Here is a 17,420-nt window from a genome sequence, read left to right as displayed (position 1 = left end):
AACCAGAGGAGTGGGATGTCTTCCCCTGCCTTCCTCAGTGACCCAAGCGTGCATTTGATTGAATGTCAGTGCTGCATCAGAACATCAGAGGATCTAGGGCTAGAAGCCGTTTTAGAGGTCACCTAGTCGAAGGTTTCTTCCCTGGAGACTGTGAAGAACTTATTTTCTAAAATTATTTTGATAACTGCATTCTAGTATAATCAGTTTTCTTTGTAACCCTGTGGGTTTTATTTTATGTATTAAAACCTCCTTTTGAGTCAGTCCATGAGCTAAGCCAGATGGGCTCCCAAGGGAGGGTCTATGTCACCAAGCAAGGCTGAGAAGTTCTGCTTTTATCCTAGCCTGTGGTTTTTCACACGAAGCAACTGAGGCCCAGAGAAGGGGATGACATAATCTGTGACGCACAAATGCCCAATAGCAAAGTTGGGGGCGGGGGGGAGGAGACAGAATGAGTGTCCCCTTTGCCCAGCATCCTTTTGCCTTTGCATTACTCAACTGAGAACTTGCCTTGATAGGGGGCTCTAGATGGAGGCTTATCTAGACCTTGGACGCTGGCTCCTTCCCCACTGCCTTCTTGTCACCTTCTGCTGGGAACCTCCTCTCCTTGGGATGTCTCCTGAGGCTTCCTCCCTGTTCAGCCTAGCTTGTGTGTATATGCTGAGTCTCCCTAGGAACTCCTAGGAGAGAAAGGCTGCTCAGGCTCTGGTGATTGTGCCCCGGTGTCAGTCCATTTAGCACGGTGTCTTGAAAATAGTCAGCACTTCATAAACGCTTGTCAAATTCACTGGAATTGAGTGTATTGTCCCTGATCTTTGCGCTCGGCACCTGTTTTGAAGGCCCTGGAACAGCTTGTGAAAAGCGACAGTGGGCGAGGTGGCTTCGGCTCCCTGGTTTCTGCAGTGCTGGAAGGACAGCCTCTGTTAGGGAGGGCCATTTGGAAGGTGCTGCTGGGGGCCCAGACAGCTGAGCCATGCCCTTTGAACCTGCTCATGGAGGAGATGCACAAAGAGCCCGGCGCTGACTATTTCTTCCAAGCAGGTAAATGTTGAGCTCTGCCGCCTGCTGCTCCATGCTGGAGAATCTTGCCAAGTGGGGCCTGGGAGCAGGGAATGACCCTCTTGGGTTAGGGATTCAGACACCAGCAGCATCAAACAGGAAAAAGGGCACAGTCATTTGCTGGAGTTGTAATGCCCAGTTAGCTAGTTTCCCCATAAACTGGAGCTCTTTGTTATTCTCTTGATTAGTGGAGTTTGTCACGTTCCAATTCCAGTTGGAGGCGGGAGATGGAGGCTTGTTCTCAGTGCAAAGAGTAGATTTTTAGAAAAGGTGAAGGGTAAATATGGTGTTCGTGGTTGTGCTATTGATTTTCTTAATCCCCTTTACTTTCTTTAGTGGCCACCCCAGAAAATGCTGCTATAGAAATCATCTTGAGACATGGCAAGCTAATCACTGAGGCCATTCAGCCGAGAGCTGAGCTAAAGTGCCTCACTCCAGGAGAGGAGAAACTGGCGGAGGCTGTGAAGGAGGTAACCGGGCGAAGAACAAAGGGAGCCCAAGCCATCCTCTCTGCTGAGCCGTGGGGAGGGAAAGGCAGCCCTGTGCTCCACAGGGCCAGCTCTTTTCAGCAGGAGGATGATCAAATTGGATGTAGCATCTCGGGCAGATGACATGCTCTGTTCTGGCTTCTAGTAAGAGCCGGGTTAGCTGTAGAATGAACAGATGTTGGATGCCCATATGGGATGCCATGCAGTGCCAGCCACAACATGGCCAGCCTCCCGGAAAAACCAGGTGGGGAAAGGCCACTTCATGGGGGGTCAGCCCAAGACCACATATGTCCTGAATGGAAAGCCTTCACAGACACAGAATTGGAACGGAGGCTCCCCTGTAGTTCATTTTCATTTGAGAGGCTGTGGGGATCACTCTGGTTTTTAGCACTCTCAAATTTCAGTCCTTGTCATCTTTCACCCCTGAGTGAGGAAGGGAAGCGTGTGTGGGGCACAAGCATGTGTAGAGTTCTAAGAGAAGAAAACAGCTGTCTGCAGGTGATCTGTTTTTTCTCTATCCTAATTGGTCTCATGCCTGTCTCCAGGAGCACCAGGTTTATCTAGACAGACTTGAAAAGAGTAGAAAGGAAATATCTCCAATATGAAACTTCCATGTGGCCATCTGTGAGCGGTTTATCCTGCTTTTCTGAGTCACTGGCTCTTTCCACTGCAAGGCCCAACATCTGAAACAGGGATGCTTTGAAAGAATAGTTGGCCCCAATTTAAGCCTTGTGCAATATTTGGGTTTCTTCTAATAATGTTTAAACCAGTGTACTTCATAAAGTGACTAAAAATGTGAAGCCATCCCTAATAGTAAGGAGTTACATGCAGCCTAATACCATGGAGACAATTGTCCTGTGAGAAGTTTCTTGATGTTCTGGATAGGAGTTACCATTCACAGAGCCCGTGCCTTGAGCTGCCTTTCTGAGGCTCTGGAGCAGACACCTGAGGGGCCTCTCCAGGCTCCCTGTCCATGGAAAGGTTTCTCATGGAGAGCTCCTGATGCTTGCTCAATTGCTTCCAAGCACCAGGACAGCGTCCCTCCCCTAATCCACCCTTGGCTCCTTTCTTTGCTTATGCCTTCTGAAAGACATAAAGGACTTTACTATGCTAATCACATGGAATTTAGTCTTCTCTGAGAGGAGTCCTGCCTTCCTAAGAGACATAAAACCAAATTGAAACAGGGCAGACCCACCGGTGTTCACCAAGAACTTCTGTCCCTTGGTACTCATTTAGATTCTAAGTGTTTCCTGTGAGCCAGCCAGCCCTGAAGCTTCCCTGAAAGTGGCTCTCAGCAGAGCGCAGGAAAAGTCACTCCCCACCATGGAGATCTGCCGCCTTCTCTGCACCATTCATGAGGTCTTTCCAGGCCTGCAGGCAGTCCTGCAAGAGCTGGGGAGCCTGGGTAAGAGACCTGGGGCAGGGGCTGTCCTGAGGTGAGATGGGCTTCCCCTCCTCCCCTTGTGTCCTTATGGGAGACAGGAGCTGGCCTCCCAGAGATGGGCCACCTGGTTCCTGAAGTTATTTACTGGAGTTTACAAGCTTTCGATACTTGAGGGAGGCTTGGGATGCCCCATGGATAAAAAAGAGGCACAATTCATGTTTGTTAGAAGATAAAACTAGTGATGACATTTTAATAGAATTTATTAAAAAACAAGTAGTCTCCACTCTCCCCCAAGACGTCACGGGACTTTTAAAAGTCATAATGAAAGTCGGCTCCTCAAGAGATCCCCACACAATGACCATTTTCTCCCAATGCAGGTCTCCTTACTAAGGACAAGGAACAGGGCACTCCCCAGCGGTGGAAAGTGCTGGAGGGGAAGGGAGAAGCCTCCGGGGGTCCTGATGAGCCCATGGAAGGGAGTGATAAGGAGAAGGGGGCAGCCTTGGCGGAGGAGCTGGAGAGCAGTGCCGCCCCCTCCCCTAAGAAGAGCTTCATCTGTACAGCCTGTGACAAGAGCTTCCATTTCTACTGCCGCCTCAAGGTGCATGTAAAGCGCTGCCGTGCGGCCCAGGGGAAGCAGGTGCCGTGCAAAGAATGTGGCGAGATGAAGGCCTCCAAGAAAGAGCTGGAGAAGCACCTGCAGGAAGCTCATGGTGGAGCCGGAGTGCCAGGCACCCCAAAGAAGAAGAAGAGGAGGCTCCCCGTGACCTGTGACATCTGCGGGAGGGAGTTTGCTCACGCCTCTGGTAGAGTTTGCTCTCCCCTCCCGGAGTTCAGGGCTTCGTCTCTTGGGTGCAGGCCGTTGGACACTTTCCAGAGGGGCGACCTGGGCACAGGGGAGCTTCACCAGGGCCTTCTCCTTGGGATTCACAGGTTCATTGCAGAGGCTGGGTGGAGGTGGGGAGGGTGGGTGAAGCCTTACACTACCTGGGCTCCAGCCTTCTCTTGACATTTACGAGCACGGTGAGCAGGAAGCCTCTTCTCTGTGGGACTTGGGCTCCGCAGGCAGCAGCTCTCTAGGGCCTCTCACACCAGTATTGTACAAGAGAGTTCTGTCTGCGGATGAAATGACAGGCCTTTACCTAGAAAGAGTGATGTTCTTTCATTAACAAGTATTCATAATTTTAAGCAGCTGCCATGGATTATTCAGGGCCACGGAGATAATGGCAGCCCTCATCGTGCCTTCAGGTCTACAGAGTGCCCGGCACAGATTATCTCACCCCATCCAGCTTCCATGAACAAGGACAAACACATCTAAAATAAAAAAAACAAAACCAGGGCCTGAACTCGGTCAGGCGCTGGGGGCGGGAGACACAAGACGGAGGCTAGGGAGGGAGGATGGACCCGTCACACCTAGTGGTCTCTGACGGAGGATCTGAGTTAAGGGATCTAATTCACATGGTCACATGACCAGTTTGTATTAGAGGGGAGACTCGAACCCCTGTCCTGGTTTTGAGGTGTGCTCTCTCTCTGCTTACTCTGCTGCCTTCAACAGATAAGTGTGAAATGCACAGTAAACAAGTACAAAGTGATATTGGAGAGGGGGGCGACTGACAAGGGGGAGTGAGTCTTGTGTAGGGGGGGGCTGAGGTTTGAAGGAAGCTGGGGATTCTGAGCAATGAGACGGGGACAGACTTCATCTGGCCTGAGAGCAAATGAGCCCCTTTGGCTGGATGGTATGGAGGAGGAATATCACACGCTGGGAGAGGGAGACTGAGGACTTCAGGTGCTTGCATTTCAGAGAGAGTGGGAGCCCTGGCCCCCGTGAGCAGGATCTGACGTGAGCCATCCGGGGCTCTGTAACTGGCCGTTTGGTGGTGGCGGCCATAGGCATTCCAGTGAACAGAGACCCCAAGGAAGCACGAAAGCTGTGACCATAGAGCCCAGTGAGGGACACTAGGTTGGGGGAGGGATCTCGGGAGATGACTTTGGGAATGCCAGCTGGTGGGCAGGGAAGGACCAGCAGCCACAGAGGGTTTGGAGCCATTATCCAGGGCTGCCCCGCTCTGGTGACTTGGTCTTGGCTGGGACAGCCATTCACAGGGCGCTTCTGCTAGTGACTAATCACCTCCATCTCTTGGTCTCTGGCATGGCTCTCCTAGGGATGCAGTACCACAAGCTGACGGAACACTTTGATGAGAAGCCTTTTTCATGTGAAGAATGTGGGGCCAAGTTTGCGGCCAATTCGACCCTGAAGAACCATCTCCGGCTTCACACGGGGGATCGCCCTTTTATGTGCAAGCACTGCCTCATGACGTTCACCCAGGCGTCTGCCCTGGCCTATCACACCAAGAAGAAGCACGCTGAAGGTAAAGCTTTCCCTCACAGACAGAGCTGAAGTCCGGGCCCGGGTCCTGGCTCAGCTGCTGCAGAGCGAGCGTCTCCTTCTGGGCACCTTCGTTTTGTTGTCTGCAAAATTCGTGCAAAATCCACTCATTTTGTGGATGAGGAAACTGAGTCCTGGAGAGGTAAAGGGCCTTGCCCCAAACTGCCCAGCTGGGCATAAGTAGCAGCTTGTGATGGAATAGAAATGGCCTCAAAAGGACCTGTTAGCTCTACCGTTCTTCAATCTTAATAATGATAGTGGCTCCTTGGCACGTGCTCGGATGATTGAGAATATGCCATGTGTTTGGGTAAAAGGGCAGGGCCAAGGATGCTAGTTATGAAATTTTTGAAAATTAAATAATATCCTGATTCTTTTGGCATTTTATTTTATACTGTATTTCAGAATTGCCATGGGTTATTGTGATTTACTGCTACAGTTTGCAATAATCTTTGCCATGTTTGGCTCTGTAATGATACCCTTTCCATCTTTACTCCTCTATAATCTAGCATTTCAATAGTGTATTATTTTCTCCAAGAACTTTTATATGAAGCTTCTTTTTCTTAACAGTCATTTGCTTTGTTAGTGCTTAAAGGCAATTTGCTTAAATTGTGTCATAAGTTTCCAAAAGACCCAAAAGGTGTTCCTTCTTCCTGCCAAGTTTCTTGTTTGGTGTTTCTCACCCCTGAACGAGGTTGTCCCTGTGCACAGCCTCCATCTTATGCCGGTCCTTCCTGTGTGCTCTCGGGCCAGTCCCATCTCTGGCTGAGGAGATGGTCCCTGAGGTTCCCCTCCCGTGCTCTAGAATCCCTTCCAGCTGGCACCGTCAGGGCAGCTCAGAGTCAGAAAGTTCTATCACTCACTGGCGTCCATTGTGCAGAACCTATCAGACCTGTAAGGGCTCTTGCCCATGACTGGTGTTAGAGGGCCTGACGTTAGCCCTCAGGACTCCTTTCTGTGGTCCTGTCACCAGTAACGTGACTCCCCAGAGGTCACACGCTGGCTCCACGGCACGTAGTTTATAACTTGTGCCTGTTGTTTTCAGGGAAGATGTACGCGTGCCAGTACTGCGATGCTGTGTTTGCCCAGTCGATCGAGCTGTCCCGGCACGTGCGGACTCACACTGGAGACAAGCCGTACGTCTGCCGCGAGTGTGGCAAAGGCTTCCGACAGGCCAACGGCCTCTCCATCCACCTGCGGACTTTTCACAGTACGTGTGTCGGGGCCCTCCAGCCAAGGGGGGGGGTTGAACGGGGAGAAGCGGGCCATACAGCCAATGTCTGTCATCCTGTTCTTAGAACAACCCGGGGTTCATCTCCACATTACAGAGAAAATCAAACCAAATGTCTTGTGAGACTTGTTTTTTAGAAACTAAGCTTAATTCTGTGTCTAACGGCTCAAGCATAGGGCGAGGAAATGGTCTGGACTCAGAGTCAGGAAGACCCAAATTCCCTTTGGACATCTGGTAGCCATGTGCCCATGGACAGAGCGCCTCGGCTCAGCCTCGGCTCTCTCATCTGTTAAAGAAGAAGAAATCTGCAGTTCTTCCTTCCTGTGGGCCAGGCATTATGTAAATAACAACTGTTGTTGCTGGCTGACCTAGATACAAGTTTTGCTTGAAGGAAAAACCCTCGACCTTCTCACAGACCCGGGCTCATTCAGGCATCAGTCTGCCGGCCAAGGGGGAGCCTTTGGCTCAATAATGAGGGCTCCAATGACCTCTGCCATCACTTGCTCTGGACATAGGGTTAGAGTGAGTCCTCGGCAGCATAACACCAATGAGGACATAAGCCGAAGCAGTCACAGCCATAGCAACGGCGTGGTCCAAGAAGTGGATGTTCGGAAAAGGAGGAGGATCAGCGAGGGTGCAGCTCAGGGCCTGAGATGGCCCCTCGGACCCAGAGGATGAAGAGGGCCAGAGGAGGTCCTACAGGGAAGTGGGTAAATCGGGCCTCCATGGGACACTTAGAGAAAACAGGGATCACAGCTGAGAGTGTATGGCTGGGACAGGCTCTCTCCTGTACCCAGAGTGGTGAGAGAGCCTGGTGAGAGACAGCTGCAGGACAAATGAGAGACTGCCAAGAGAACCCTCCACTCAGGCCTGCACCCCACCTCGAAAAAGTGAGGGTCAGATCTGTGACACACAGGCCCCACCCCTCCAGGTGAAAGGAGAGGTTCCTCTTCAGAGTCGCACGTACCTTCGGCCCTTTCACATGTGGTTACAGCCAAAGGGGAACCAAGTAGCCACATTCCCCACTGGTCCTTTTGCAGGCCCAGGCTTCCATCTGCCATTTATAGTTTGCTTGCTTGCTTGACCTTGTCTTTCACAGAAGGACAGAGGTCAGTATCTGATCCCACTAATACCTGAATAAGAAACCCCTCTACGATGTAAGCCGACAAATGACCCGTCAGCCTTTACTTAAGGCCTGCATTGAGGAGGACCCCAACTCACAACTGCTTCTGCAGTCTATTCCTTTGGAGGAGAGCTTGAACAGTCACTAAGATTTTCTGAGCCTATATTTGCTTCTTTAAAACTAGGATTCAATACTTCCAGTCCAAACAAAGCAAAGCTAATCTTTCTTCTTCCCCACCTACAACCCGCCCCCAAATTTGTTATTGTAACAGAATGCTTCAAACATTTTATTTCAGTCCATTCACAGATACTTATGTATTAAGGATTCTGCAAGATTCTATGAGAAATAGAGTTAACAGCACAAGCTTAAGGAGCTCATTATCTCATTGCAATAAAAGCAGTAAATTTGCAGGACATGGTAATAGCCTGTTGTTGTGATAGTTTGATGTCCCATCTTCTTACTTGAAAAGATCTGTGTTTTCATTGATGTGAGCATTCCTTCCACCTGCTGAGACCGTCATCCCTCCAGTCATTTTGAGTTGCTGTGGCCAGAAATATTTCTCCTCTAATGTGCATCCTTCCGATGATGACCTCTCCACTCTCATCTTCAGAAGGTCCGGGTCCGTCCTGACGACTTGCCAGTATGGGGAGCCTGGGGGAGCTTTTGGAACCCAAGAGTCACCAGGCCAAAAAGAAGCACCAGAGGCGGCCCGGGCTGGGCCACCAAACCCTTCAAATAGATTCTGCCTGTATTTCGTTGACTGTAAAAGAAAGAAAGATAACGTGGCTTCCTTTTTGCCTCAGAAGAAAGCCCATGTTTTCTCAAACCTATATCAGTCATTTGAATTCGACAAGCACTTGGGAAAGGCCTGCTAGGTGCACAGCTTTGCAGTAGGCAGTGGAAATGAACAGCAGATGCACCTTAGGCCTTCCTCTCAAAGAGTTAGAAGCTTATTGAGAAGCAGGACCAATGGATAAATAACCTTGGACAAGGGAGAGTGGGCTGATGCAAAGGAGGATCCCAGGTAAAATGAGAGAGGGGGTGCTCAGGGGATGCAGAAGGCCAGCTCGCTCCTCCCCCCAGAGCCCAGACTGGCTGCATTCCCCTTCTCGCTCTCTCTTCTTCCCAGATGTGAAGTTCCACAGAATAGCAAAGGCAACTTACCATCGTCCCCCTGGCTCCTGAATATCCTAAGGTTTATAAAGGCTTTTTTCCTCACTCCCCTGGAGCACTCCTAGCCCCTTTCCAGGAGAGGAGGCCTGAATTCTGAGAAGGCAGGAGACTTAGCCAGTGCTGTCAGAGCTAAGGCTCAGACCCCTGCTTCTGATCACAAGACTCATACCATACCATGTGTTTTTCCAAATAGTATTTTTAAATGCCTCTGGAATGCTTAATTGAGACTATACAATGAATTTCTTTATCTTTAGTAATCAGGCACAATGCCTGGCACCTATAAGCATTTGGTAAGTGCTTATTGATTGATTGATTTGAATATTGATCTTTACGTAAGTAGAGAGAAAGGCACCTTTGTCAAGTTAGCTGTGGCTATAAGTTTTGTAATTTTTCTAATGTTATTCAAGGAGGCTTTCTCAAGGGCATGGACTTCAAAGGACAGAGGAATGTAGGCACGTGGATCACGAGAGCACGAGTCTGATTGGAACAGAGCTTTGGAAGCCCAAGTGGAGGCTCAACTCTATAGTATATGTGCAAAGGAAGATTGTGGATTTGGAGGTCATGGAGAGAGGCTGGCCAGACTGGCAACAGCTTGGGAATTTATGATCACATTGAATAGGAGGACAGAATTAAACTGCAGCCTGAGGAGTTTAGATCCATTGTTTAATGCCAGGAGAGCTAATGGACAGTACAGTAGACTATTGTAAGGGAGCTTATAAGAAATACTTTTGGGAATCATCTTTGCATGGGTAGAAGGGTTGGATCATCCCTGTGGAGGGACTTGCTATTATCCTACCTGGAGGCAAGGGAATAGATGTGAAGATCTCTGGGTTCCCACCATCACCTTGGGATTTGGGTTTATATGGGATGCATGAACAGGTATTTTTCTGTGGAGAAGTGATATAGATTGCTAAGAGTTGTGTTTCCTTACTGTTCAATACCTGTGGCTTTTCTTCTTTTCACTCACTTTCCGCCTTCCTGTTCTACGGCATCAGATATAGATGATCCCTATGACTGCAAGAAGTGTAGGATGAGTTTTCCCACTCTGCAAGATCATCGAAATCATATCCACGAAGTCCATTCAAAGGAGTACCATCCCTGCCCCACCTGTGGGAAAATCTTCAGCGCCCCATCCCTGTTGGAGCGGCACATGGTGACGCACGTCCGAGGGAAGCCTTTCAGCTGTGGCATCTGTGACAAGGCCTATCAGGTGAGGGCACCTTCTCCTGGCTGCTAGACTGTGGCTTCTTGGCACGGGTCCATGTTCATCCGTCTGAAGTCTGATGCTTGTGTCATCCTATTCAGCTATGGACAGGTGATGGGTCATTTAGAGATACCCACTTACTCTGAGGAGAAGCCCAGGACAGGGGAAGCTAAACTTAACAGGAGCAGAAAATCTGTCAGTTCTGCTCCTCCCATCTCTGAGAATTCAGCCAAGCTTTCTTGTTATGAAATCACAATGAAAAACCTGTTTTCTTCCTTGAATGTTTATGTTCTGTAAAATAGAATGACTGGATGCAGAGTTTGGAGGTGAAAGGAGCGAAGGAATTGGATGCCTTTGGTCCAAGGCTAAGATCAGTGTCAGAACATGGAAGAGAAGGGAGCAAGCTTTTATGTAGCGCCTGCATACAATATGTCAGACACTGCACCAAACACTTTTAGAGCTGTTATTTTATTCAAACCTATCAACAATGCTTCAGAGTGGGTGCTGTTATTATTCCCATTTTACAGAGGAGGAAACCGTGGGAAACAGGTCAAATGACTTGCCCAGAGTCACACAGCAAACAAATCCTTGAAGCCACACTTGATTGTGGGGAATTTCAAATAATCTAGAACTAATATGAGTGGGAAAATTATCATAAGGCATTAGCTCAGTTGTGAGTCTGCCTTTTTGATAAAACTATTAACCAAATAAATAGCACATCAGTCTAAATTAAGATGCCCTTTAGACACTCACAAACCTTGTTAGGGTAAATGGGCCCTAAGGACCTGGAGAAAAAGCTGCTCGAGAGGCTGAGATGGGGGATGGACAATCGAGTCCCTCTCCCTCTGCCTCCAGTTCCCCTTTCTGATCCTTGGCACAATGAGCCAGCTTCTGCTGGAGTCCTGGAATTCTTTCCTCCTGACACATTTTGAAATCAAGCCTCCTCTACTTATTCACAGCAATTGTCTGGTTTGTGGTATCACAACCGGACCCACCACCCAGATGTGTTTGCTGCCCAAAACCACCGGTCCTCCCGGTTCTCCTCCCTGCAGTGCAGCTCCTGCGACAAGACCTTTGCCAGCACGGCTGCTCACAAGAAGCATGTCAAGGCAGAGCACGCAGGTAAGGGGGTGCTCAGGGGATGCAGAGGAGCAGCCCACTCTTCCCCCCCGGGGCCCAGACTGGCTGCATCCCCCTTCTTGCTCTTTCTTCTTCCCAGATGTGAAGTTCCACGAATGTGAGACCTGCCAGGAACTCTTTCCCACCCTGGCTTTGCTCCAGGTTCACGCCAAATGCCGGCATTCAGGTCAGTGTGTTAATCTCCCCTAGGGAACCTGTCTGCCCATTCCTCTCCCCTACCCGTTCTTCCTTTGTCTCCAGGGTGAAATGGTGGCTCCGTAGTGGGCTCTTTCTGTGGCCACCATCACTTCTCCCCTTTCCGCCCTCAGCCCTTCTCCCTCCTTGTCCCCAGGTTCCCAACCCTTCAGGTGTCTCTACTGCGCAGCCTCTTTCCGCTTCCCTGGAGCCCTGCAGCACCATGTGGCCACCGAGCACTTTCGGCAGACAGAGAGCACATTTCCCTGCGAGGCATGCGGCGAGCTCTTCACCTCCCAGGCCCAGCTCGAGGCACACTTCGAGTCCGACCACGCCAAGGTAGTGGTCACGGAAGCCCAGGTGGCAGCAGCTACCACCCAAATGGTGCAGGTAATTCCCACAGCCACGGGCAGGCCCACGGGAGACAACAAACGTGTAAGCGGACTGTCCAAGAAATGACAGTGCACAAGTACTTTTTCAGCGCCTCCTGTGTCTCACCTTTGTGAAAGGCAGACATAAAAAGCCCTAGATCTCAAGTAGCTCATAGCCCTTTGGGGGAGGCCATATGTCCACCTACAAGTGCACACAGAATTCACAATAGAAGATGGATGGAGGGGAAGGGTAGCAGCAATAGTGGGGAGGGGAGGGGTACATGAGCTCAGCCTTGAAGGAAGAGGCAAGGAAGGAGTGCATCTTAGCCACGGGGCAACCCAAGAAGGCTCAGAGGCAAGAGGGGAGGCTTGTTTGGGGCTAAATTAAGTGTGAGAAGCACTAAATAGGTGAGGAACAATTTAGAAAGCCTAAAAACCTGAGAGGAGTTTATTTTTATCCCGAGGGAATAGAGAGCCCCTGGGGTTCCATGATAGGGCAGTGATATGAACAGATCTGCTTTAGCCAAGCCTCTTTGCCAGCTGTCAGAGGCACAGAGTCCAGCAAGGAGGCCAGAGCTAAGGCGGTAACTGTGGGAGAGATAGCCTCGAGGTTGCTGATGTAGGAGACTTGAGAGAGCTCCATGGTGAATATAGGCAAGTTTGAAAGAGGCCAGTATTTGGAGGGGAAAGATGTGATTCCTTTTCTGAATATGTTGAGTTTGAGAGTCCATGAGACATCCGGAAGTGTCCAGTTGGTGTTACAGACCTGAGACTTGGGAGAGGCCTGTGGGCTGAGTAGATGCTCTTGAGACGAGCAACCCGTGTGCTGTGGTGCAGTCTGGAGTGAGGAGCCAGTGCTGGGAAGGGAAGCTCTATCATCAGGAGAGAGCCAGTCTTGTCTCTGAGTGCAGGAATATAAAGGGAGTGAGGGGAAAAAAGACCAAAGCCCACTTGTCACCTAAGCACCAGGGATTCCAGAGAGCACAGCTTTTGAGAGGAGTCATACCAAACGAAGAGTGTGGGAAACAGTGTGAGATGGAAAATGGGGTGGCTAAGGGTTTGGAATCGTGGCAATGGGATGGGGGTGTTCACCATGTGGGACAGGCCGTGTGAAAGCCCAGAACCTCACAATGAGGTGTCATGAGTGAGGGACAGAGAATCACAGATTACAGGCTGGGAGGCCATGTCCAAAAGCTAAAGTGAGAAGTTTTCTATTGAATTCTAGAGGAAATAAGAAGCTCCTAGAAGTGAGTATGTGGGGTCAGAACAGTCTTGGGATACACCTGCAGATGAGAAGCCCTTACAGAATACTGGGAAGATGTGGTCCCTTAAGTAGAAAGAGAACCAGCAGAAGTAAGTGTCATGAAGACTCAGGGAAGGGAGGATATCCAGGAGAGAGATCGTCAGCTTTGAATCAAATGGTACTGGTTTTAGAAGCCAGATTGCCCAGGCTGGACTAGAGAAATGTCACAGACTTTAAAGGAGTTCCCGGAACCAATTCCCAGTGTTTGATCATAGGCTTCCTATTCTCTTATTCCAAGCTTGTTAAGAGCCTGAGCCCCACCACACACTGCTAGGTGGTTGTCACGTTCTCCACCCTTCCTCACTCCATGATCAACTTAGACTTCCACTGTCCCACACTTACCTATACTTGGAGACCTTTAAATACAAAGCTGAGGAGTTCCTGTGCCTTTGCATCCTACTTCTAAGAGTGCCAAAGGCCCCTTTGGCCAATGAACATGCACTCCAGAGGATCCTGGTCAAGTAATGAGGGTTTCTTTGGCCCTGGAAGGCAACTGCCTACTGCAGAGTAGGCGGCCACTGCCCCAGTCTTGCCTTTTTGTCGGGGAATATCGCAGTCTCTACAAGTGGGTGACTCCATTCTGCAGCCTCCCGGGCCATCCATAACAACTGAGGAAATCTGACCATTTAGCAAAGATGAACTGTGGGCTGGAGGGATAATATTAAGAGACAGCCTGGGAGTGAGTGAGATAGGGCCGGAGGAGAGTAGGGTCAGAGGACAAGTGGGGTGTAAAGTGACTGTCTGTGGATAGGGTAAAGGAGCTGAGCATGTTTAGCTTAGAGAAGGGAAGACTGAGGTAGCAGCTGATAGTTGTTTTCAAGTATTTTCTGGGAGAGTTTAGACTTCTTCTCCTTAGTTCCAGACGCAGGCAAGACTGAGAGCAGAGACACAGACTTTGGATTGATGTAAGAAAAACCTTTGTAACAATGAGCAGGGTCCAGAAGCGGTGCAGCCCTACTTAGCAGGTGGACGAGGCCAGGACCACTTGTGAGGGAAAGTCTAAAAGAGATTCCGGGACTGACTGGCCTGCGTGTCCGCTGAGGTCCTTTCCGCTTTAGAAGGGAGATGACCTGACCTGTGGTCCTCGGCATATCTTCAGAGCATCTAGACCCCACCATTGTCGAGGGTAGAGGGGTATGGCACAGTGTATGGACAGCATTTGATTCAGAGCCAGGAAGGCCTTGGTTCAGACTCTGGCACTTATCCTGGACAATCACTTAATCCCTCTGAGCCTCCATTTCCTCATTTGTAAACAGGAGAACATCTCCATTATAGGCTTGTTGTGAAGATCAAATGAAAATGCATAGAAAGAAAAGATCTCACCAACTTTAAAGTGATAAACATGACTGTTATTGTAATCGCTGCATTTCTGTGGTGGTTTAGAATCTTCCAAGTGCTTTCAATTCTTATTTCACTTGAGCCTCCCAATGACCTGGTGAAGAGCTACCCTGATACTCCTACTTTCCCTTCACACATGAGGAAATGGAAGCTCAGAGAATAACAGCTCGGGGTCACATGTTTGCCACCAGACCTGTCAGTGGTAGGTGGGGCTTGTCTTCCTGACCTCTTTCCTTGTGCTTCTGCCTCGAGGGTATGGTTTCTGTTAGCATTCCCTGCCACATCCTCTCCAGCCCCAAACACCCAAGCAGGGTCAGGAAACAGAATTGGAGAGACCTGGGTCGCTTCTGTTTTCACTTGGCTCACACAGTCAGGAAGGGTCCCAGGAAGATGAGTTTCTGGATTCAGAGTTGGTGCTCTGTCCACCCACTGCCCTCAAGGCTTAATGTGCCCTTATTGGTAGTGCTCGGTGGAGGGACCATCACCCCTTTGGAAAAGCAGGGAAGTAAGTAATGCACACAGGCCGGGGTGAGGCTGACACTGTTTGTTGCACACCTTTCTTGTTGCAAAAACAGCTGTGCCCTGGCCCTTCAGAAAACCCGGGTGCAGGTCCTCCCTGGCACGTAATCCCAGAGTCAGCTACTCCAAGGTGGCGCACAAAGCCGAGTGAGAGCAATCTGGTGTGCAAAGTTATTTAATTGTGTGCTGCCTTCCCAGGTGCATCACTGGTGTATTAGGCTCGGAGTTTCTCATTGGGCCCGGGCATTTTGTAATTACTCTCCTCAGGTGAGAGAACAAATATGATCATTCCAGTGTGGAGTGGGAATGAGACAGAGCCCGAGCAACAATAGAGAGAGCTGCCTGCAGGCCTCCCAGAACCCTGGTTCTTGTCTCCCTTACAGGTGATCCAGGCCCCGGAGCCAGGAGCCTCTGCCGAGCAGGTGATCACTTTGGAGGAGACCCCTCTGGCTGGCTCCCAGGTGTTTGTGACACTGCCAGATGCCCAGGCTCCCCAGGCCAGCTCGGAGCTGGTGGCAGTGACAGTGGAGGACCTGTTGGATGGAACTGTGACCCTCATCTGTGGAGAGGCAAAGTAAAAGCCACTCGGGAGCCTCTGAGCGGTGCTGGACGTGAGCCAGGAGAGCCGTGTGGTGACCGAGCCTTCAGACAGCATTCCGGCCATGCTGGCCAGGGAATTTTGCCCTCAGGGTCTGGGACGCTGACCCAGGCCTCTTGCGAAGGCACCAAGGCAGCTGACCCCGCACACAGCTCAGCTGCAGTAGTGCTTGTGCTACATTTCAGCCTGAAATCAAGTGTTGCTTCCACAGCCGTGCCTCATGAGCACTGGAGAAAGGGAGCTGGGGACTGAAGCGCCGTTCCATTGCTGGCAGTCCCCATGGGCAGAATGGACATGGCCAGTAGAGGAGGGCCGAACAAATAGTTTTTAATCTTTACATGAAATTCCTTAGCAAGGCATGGGGCGGTTCCACCCAGCCTTGCTGACACCACCAGTCCCAGGCTCTCTCTGTTGCTCCTTTCCCTGTTCCTGCCCTGGTAAGTGGCTATGGGGAAGCCATCAGCAGCCCCCCACCTTCTCATTACGCCGATGCCCAAGGGCCAGCCCTTAGCACCTTTCCCTAATCCGGCCCATGGTGATGACCCAAGCTGACCTTTTGTTTTAATCGGGTCCTCAATATGGACTCTCTCCCCCCCAGGTCTTAGCTTGCATGGCACAGTAATCTCTCTCCTAAAACAAAGAGTTTGGAGGGTCTTCTCTCGAGAACATGAGACATGCCAGCTGCCAGGGCAGCCCTGGCTGGCTCTGTCCTGCCCTGCGGGACGTGCTTCAGAAGGTGCCTCTTCCTTTTGTGCCAGCTTCCCCTCTCCCTAACAGAAAGCCTGAAGTCACTATTGGAGGAGCCCAGCAGTCACCCAAGAGTCGGGCTGCTTCATTATAGCATCTGATAGAATTATGGTCACTAAATTGGCGGGAGCACAGTCACTTCTGCCCGGTGCAGCCACGGCTGCCCACGGATCCCCGGCTCCTCAGGAAGGGCTCTCGGAGGCCCTGGGGCTCAGGCTGCTGTCGGAGCCCATGCCTCTCTTGTTGCTGGGCCGTGGCCCCTCAACGACTACATTTCCCAAAGCCTTTTATCTGCCGTTTCCTAAAATATAATCTGATAATTAATGGTTTGTTGACTCCATTATGAAGTGCAATTAGATGGATGTAGGTTCCTGCAGTTTGGAGGGAGCGCCTAGCATTTATCTTCTCCTCCTTGTGCCAAAAGGTCGGGCTCTGCCCGCGTGGTGTTTACACGCTGAGCCGTGGTCCCTGCCCCAGCCTGGGTCTCGAGCCCCTCTGGAGAGCCGTGCCCACCTCATCACTCTTCCAGGAACCAGCTCCAGCAGGAGATAGAGCCACCCTTCCCCCCTCCCCATGCAGTAGCACACAGCTGTGCCCAGAAGCAGGAGCTCGTTCTGTTTGGACTGAGGCTCTTTGTGCCGCTGCCTCCCAGCCTGTGGCTGTGCCTGGGAAAGGAGGGGGGTTGCTGCCTGCCCAAGCGGGCCGGCTCTTGGAGGGGAATCTAGACCCCTTTTGGAGGGGCAGCACCTCAACCGCCAGGTCTATGCCTTAGTCTGAGGGCCAGCGGCTCGGACGCTGAGAACGTGGTAGACGAAGGACTCCCCATCAGTGTGAGGCCCCCACAGGTCTCTCCAGCAAACCTGAAATAAATGAAGCTCTCAGTGGGGACCGCCTTAAACACAGATAATGACCAGAAGATGGTGCTCAAGCCTTTAAGACTTTTAGCGTTAGCCTTGGTGAGAAGGCTCCATGGTGGCTTTCCCTTGGATTCTTGGCAGTCATTTCAGCTTCCTCAGGCCCCCTCCCCAGGCTCTCAAGCTTGGAGAGTCCTTGGCCCACGGGGAGTGACCTGGAACGTCAGCCTCGTGCCAGGAGAAAGTCCTGGTGCCAGACCCAGGGAACCCACCGGCAGCCACTCTGTGTAAGCGCAGGGGCCACGAACTGCTGCCTACAATTAGCAGGAGGGAA

At 50.8% G+C, this 17,420-nt stretch overlaps 1 protein-coding gene across 2 annotated transcripts in view; it reads left to right on the top strand.

Moving 5' to 3' along the window:
- Nucleotides 1-16,556, top strand: part of ZBTB40 (zinc finger and BTB domain containing 40) — a 67,894-nt gene extending 51,338 nt beyond the window's left edge. For both annotated transcript variants that reach the window (XM_074305930.1, XM_074305929.1), the window contains 11 exons: nt 837-1,038; nt 1,393-1,526; nt 2,781-2,949; nt 3,306-3,734; nt 5,091-5,297; nt 6,357-6,521; nt 9,834-10,048; nt 11,002-11,164; nt 11,262-11,348; nt 11,514-11,746; nt 15,271-16,556. In XM_074305930.1, coding sequence (XP_074162031.1) covers nt 837-1,038; nt 1,393-1,526; nt 2,781-2,949; nt 3,306-3,734; nt 5,091-5,297; nt 6,357-6,521; nt 9,834-10,048; nt 11,002-11,164; nt 11,262-11,348; nt 11,514-11,746; nt 15,271-15,465 — 2,199 coding nt within the window. In that variant the 3' untranslated portion in view covers nt 15,466-16,556. The remainder of the gene's footprint in view (nt 1-836; nt 1,039-1,392; nt 1,527-2,780; nt 2,950-3,305; nt 3,735-5,090; nt 5,298-6,356; nt 6,522-9,833; nt 10,049-11,001; nt 11,165-11,261; nt 11,349-11,513; nt 11,747-15,270) is intronic.
- Nucleotides 16,557-17,420: the final 864 nt, after the last annotated feature.

Source organism: Sminthopsis crassicaudata, chromosome 3, assembly GCF_048593235.1.
Source record: "Sminthopsis crassicaudata isolate SCR6 chromosome 3, ASM4859323v1, whole genome shotgun sequence".
Lineage (NCBI taxonomy): Eukaryota > Metazoa > Chordata > Mammalia > Dasyuromorphia > Dasyuridae > Sminthopsis > Sminthopsis crassicaudata.
The sequence above is the reverse complement of the archived record's forward strand: the minus strand, read 5'-3'. Positions and strand labels throughout refer to the sequence as shown.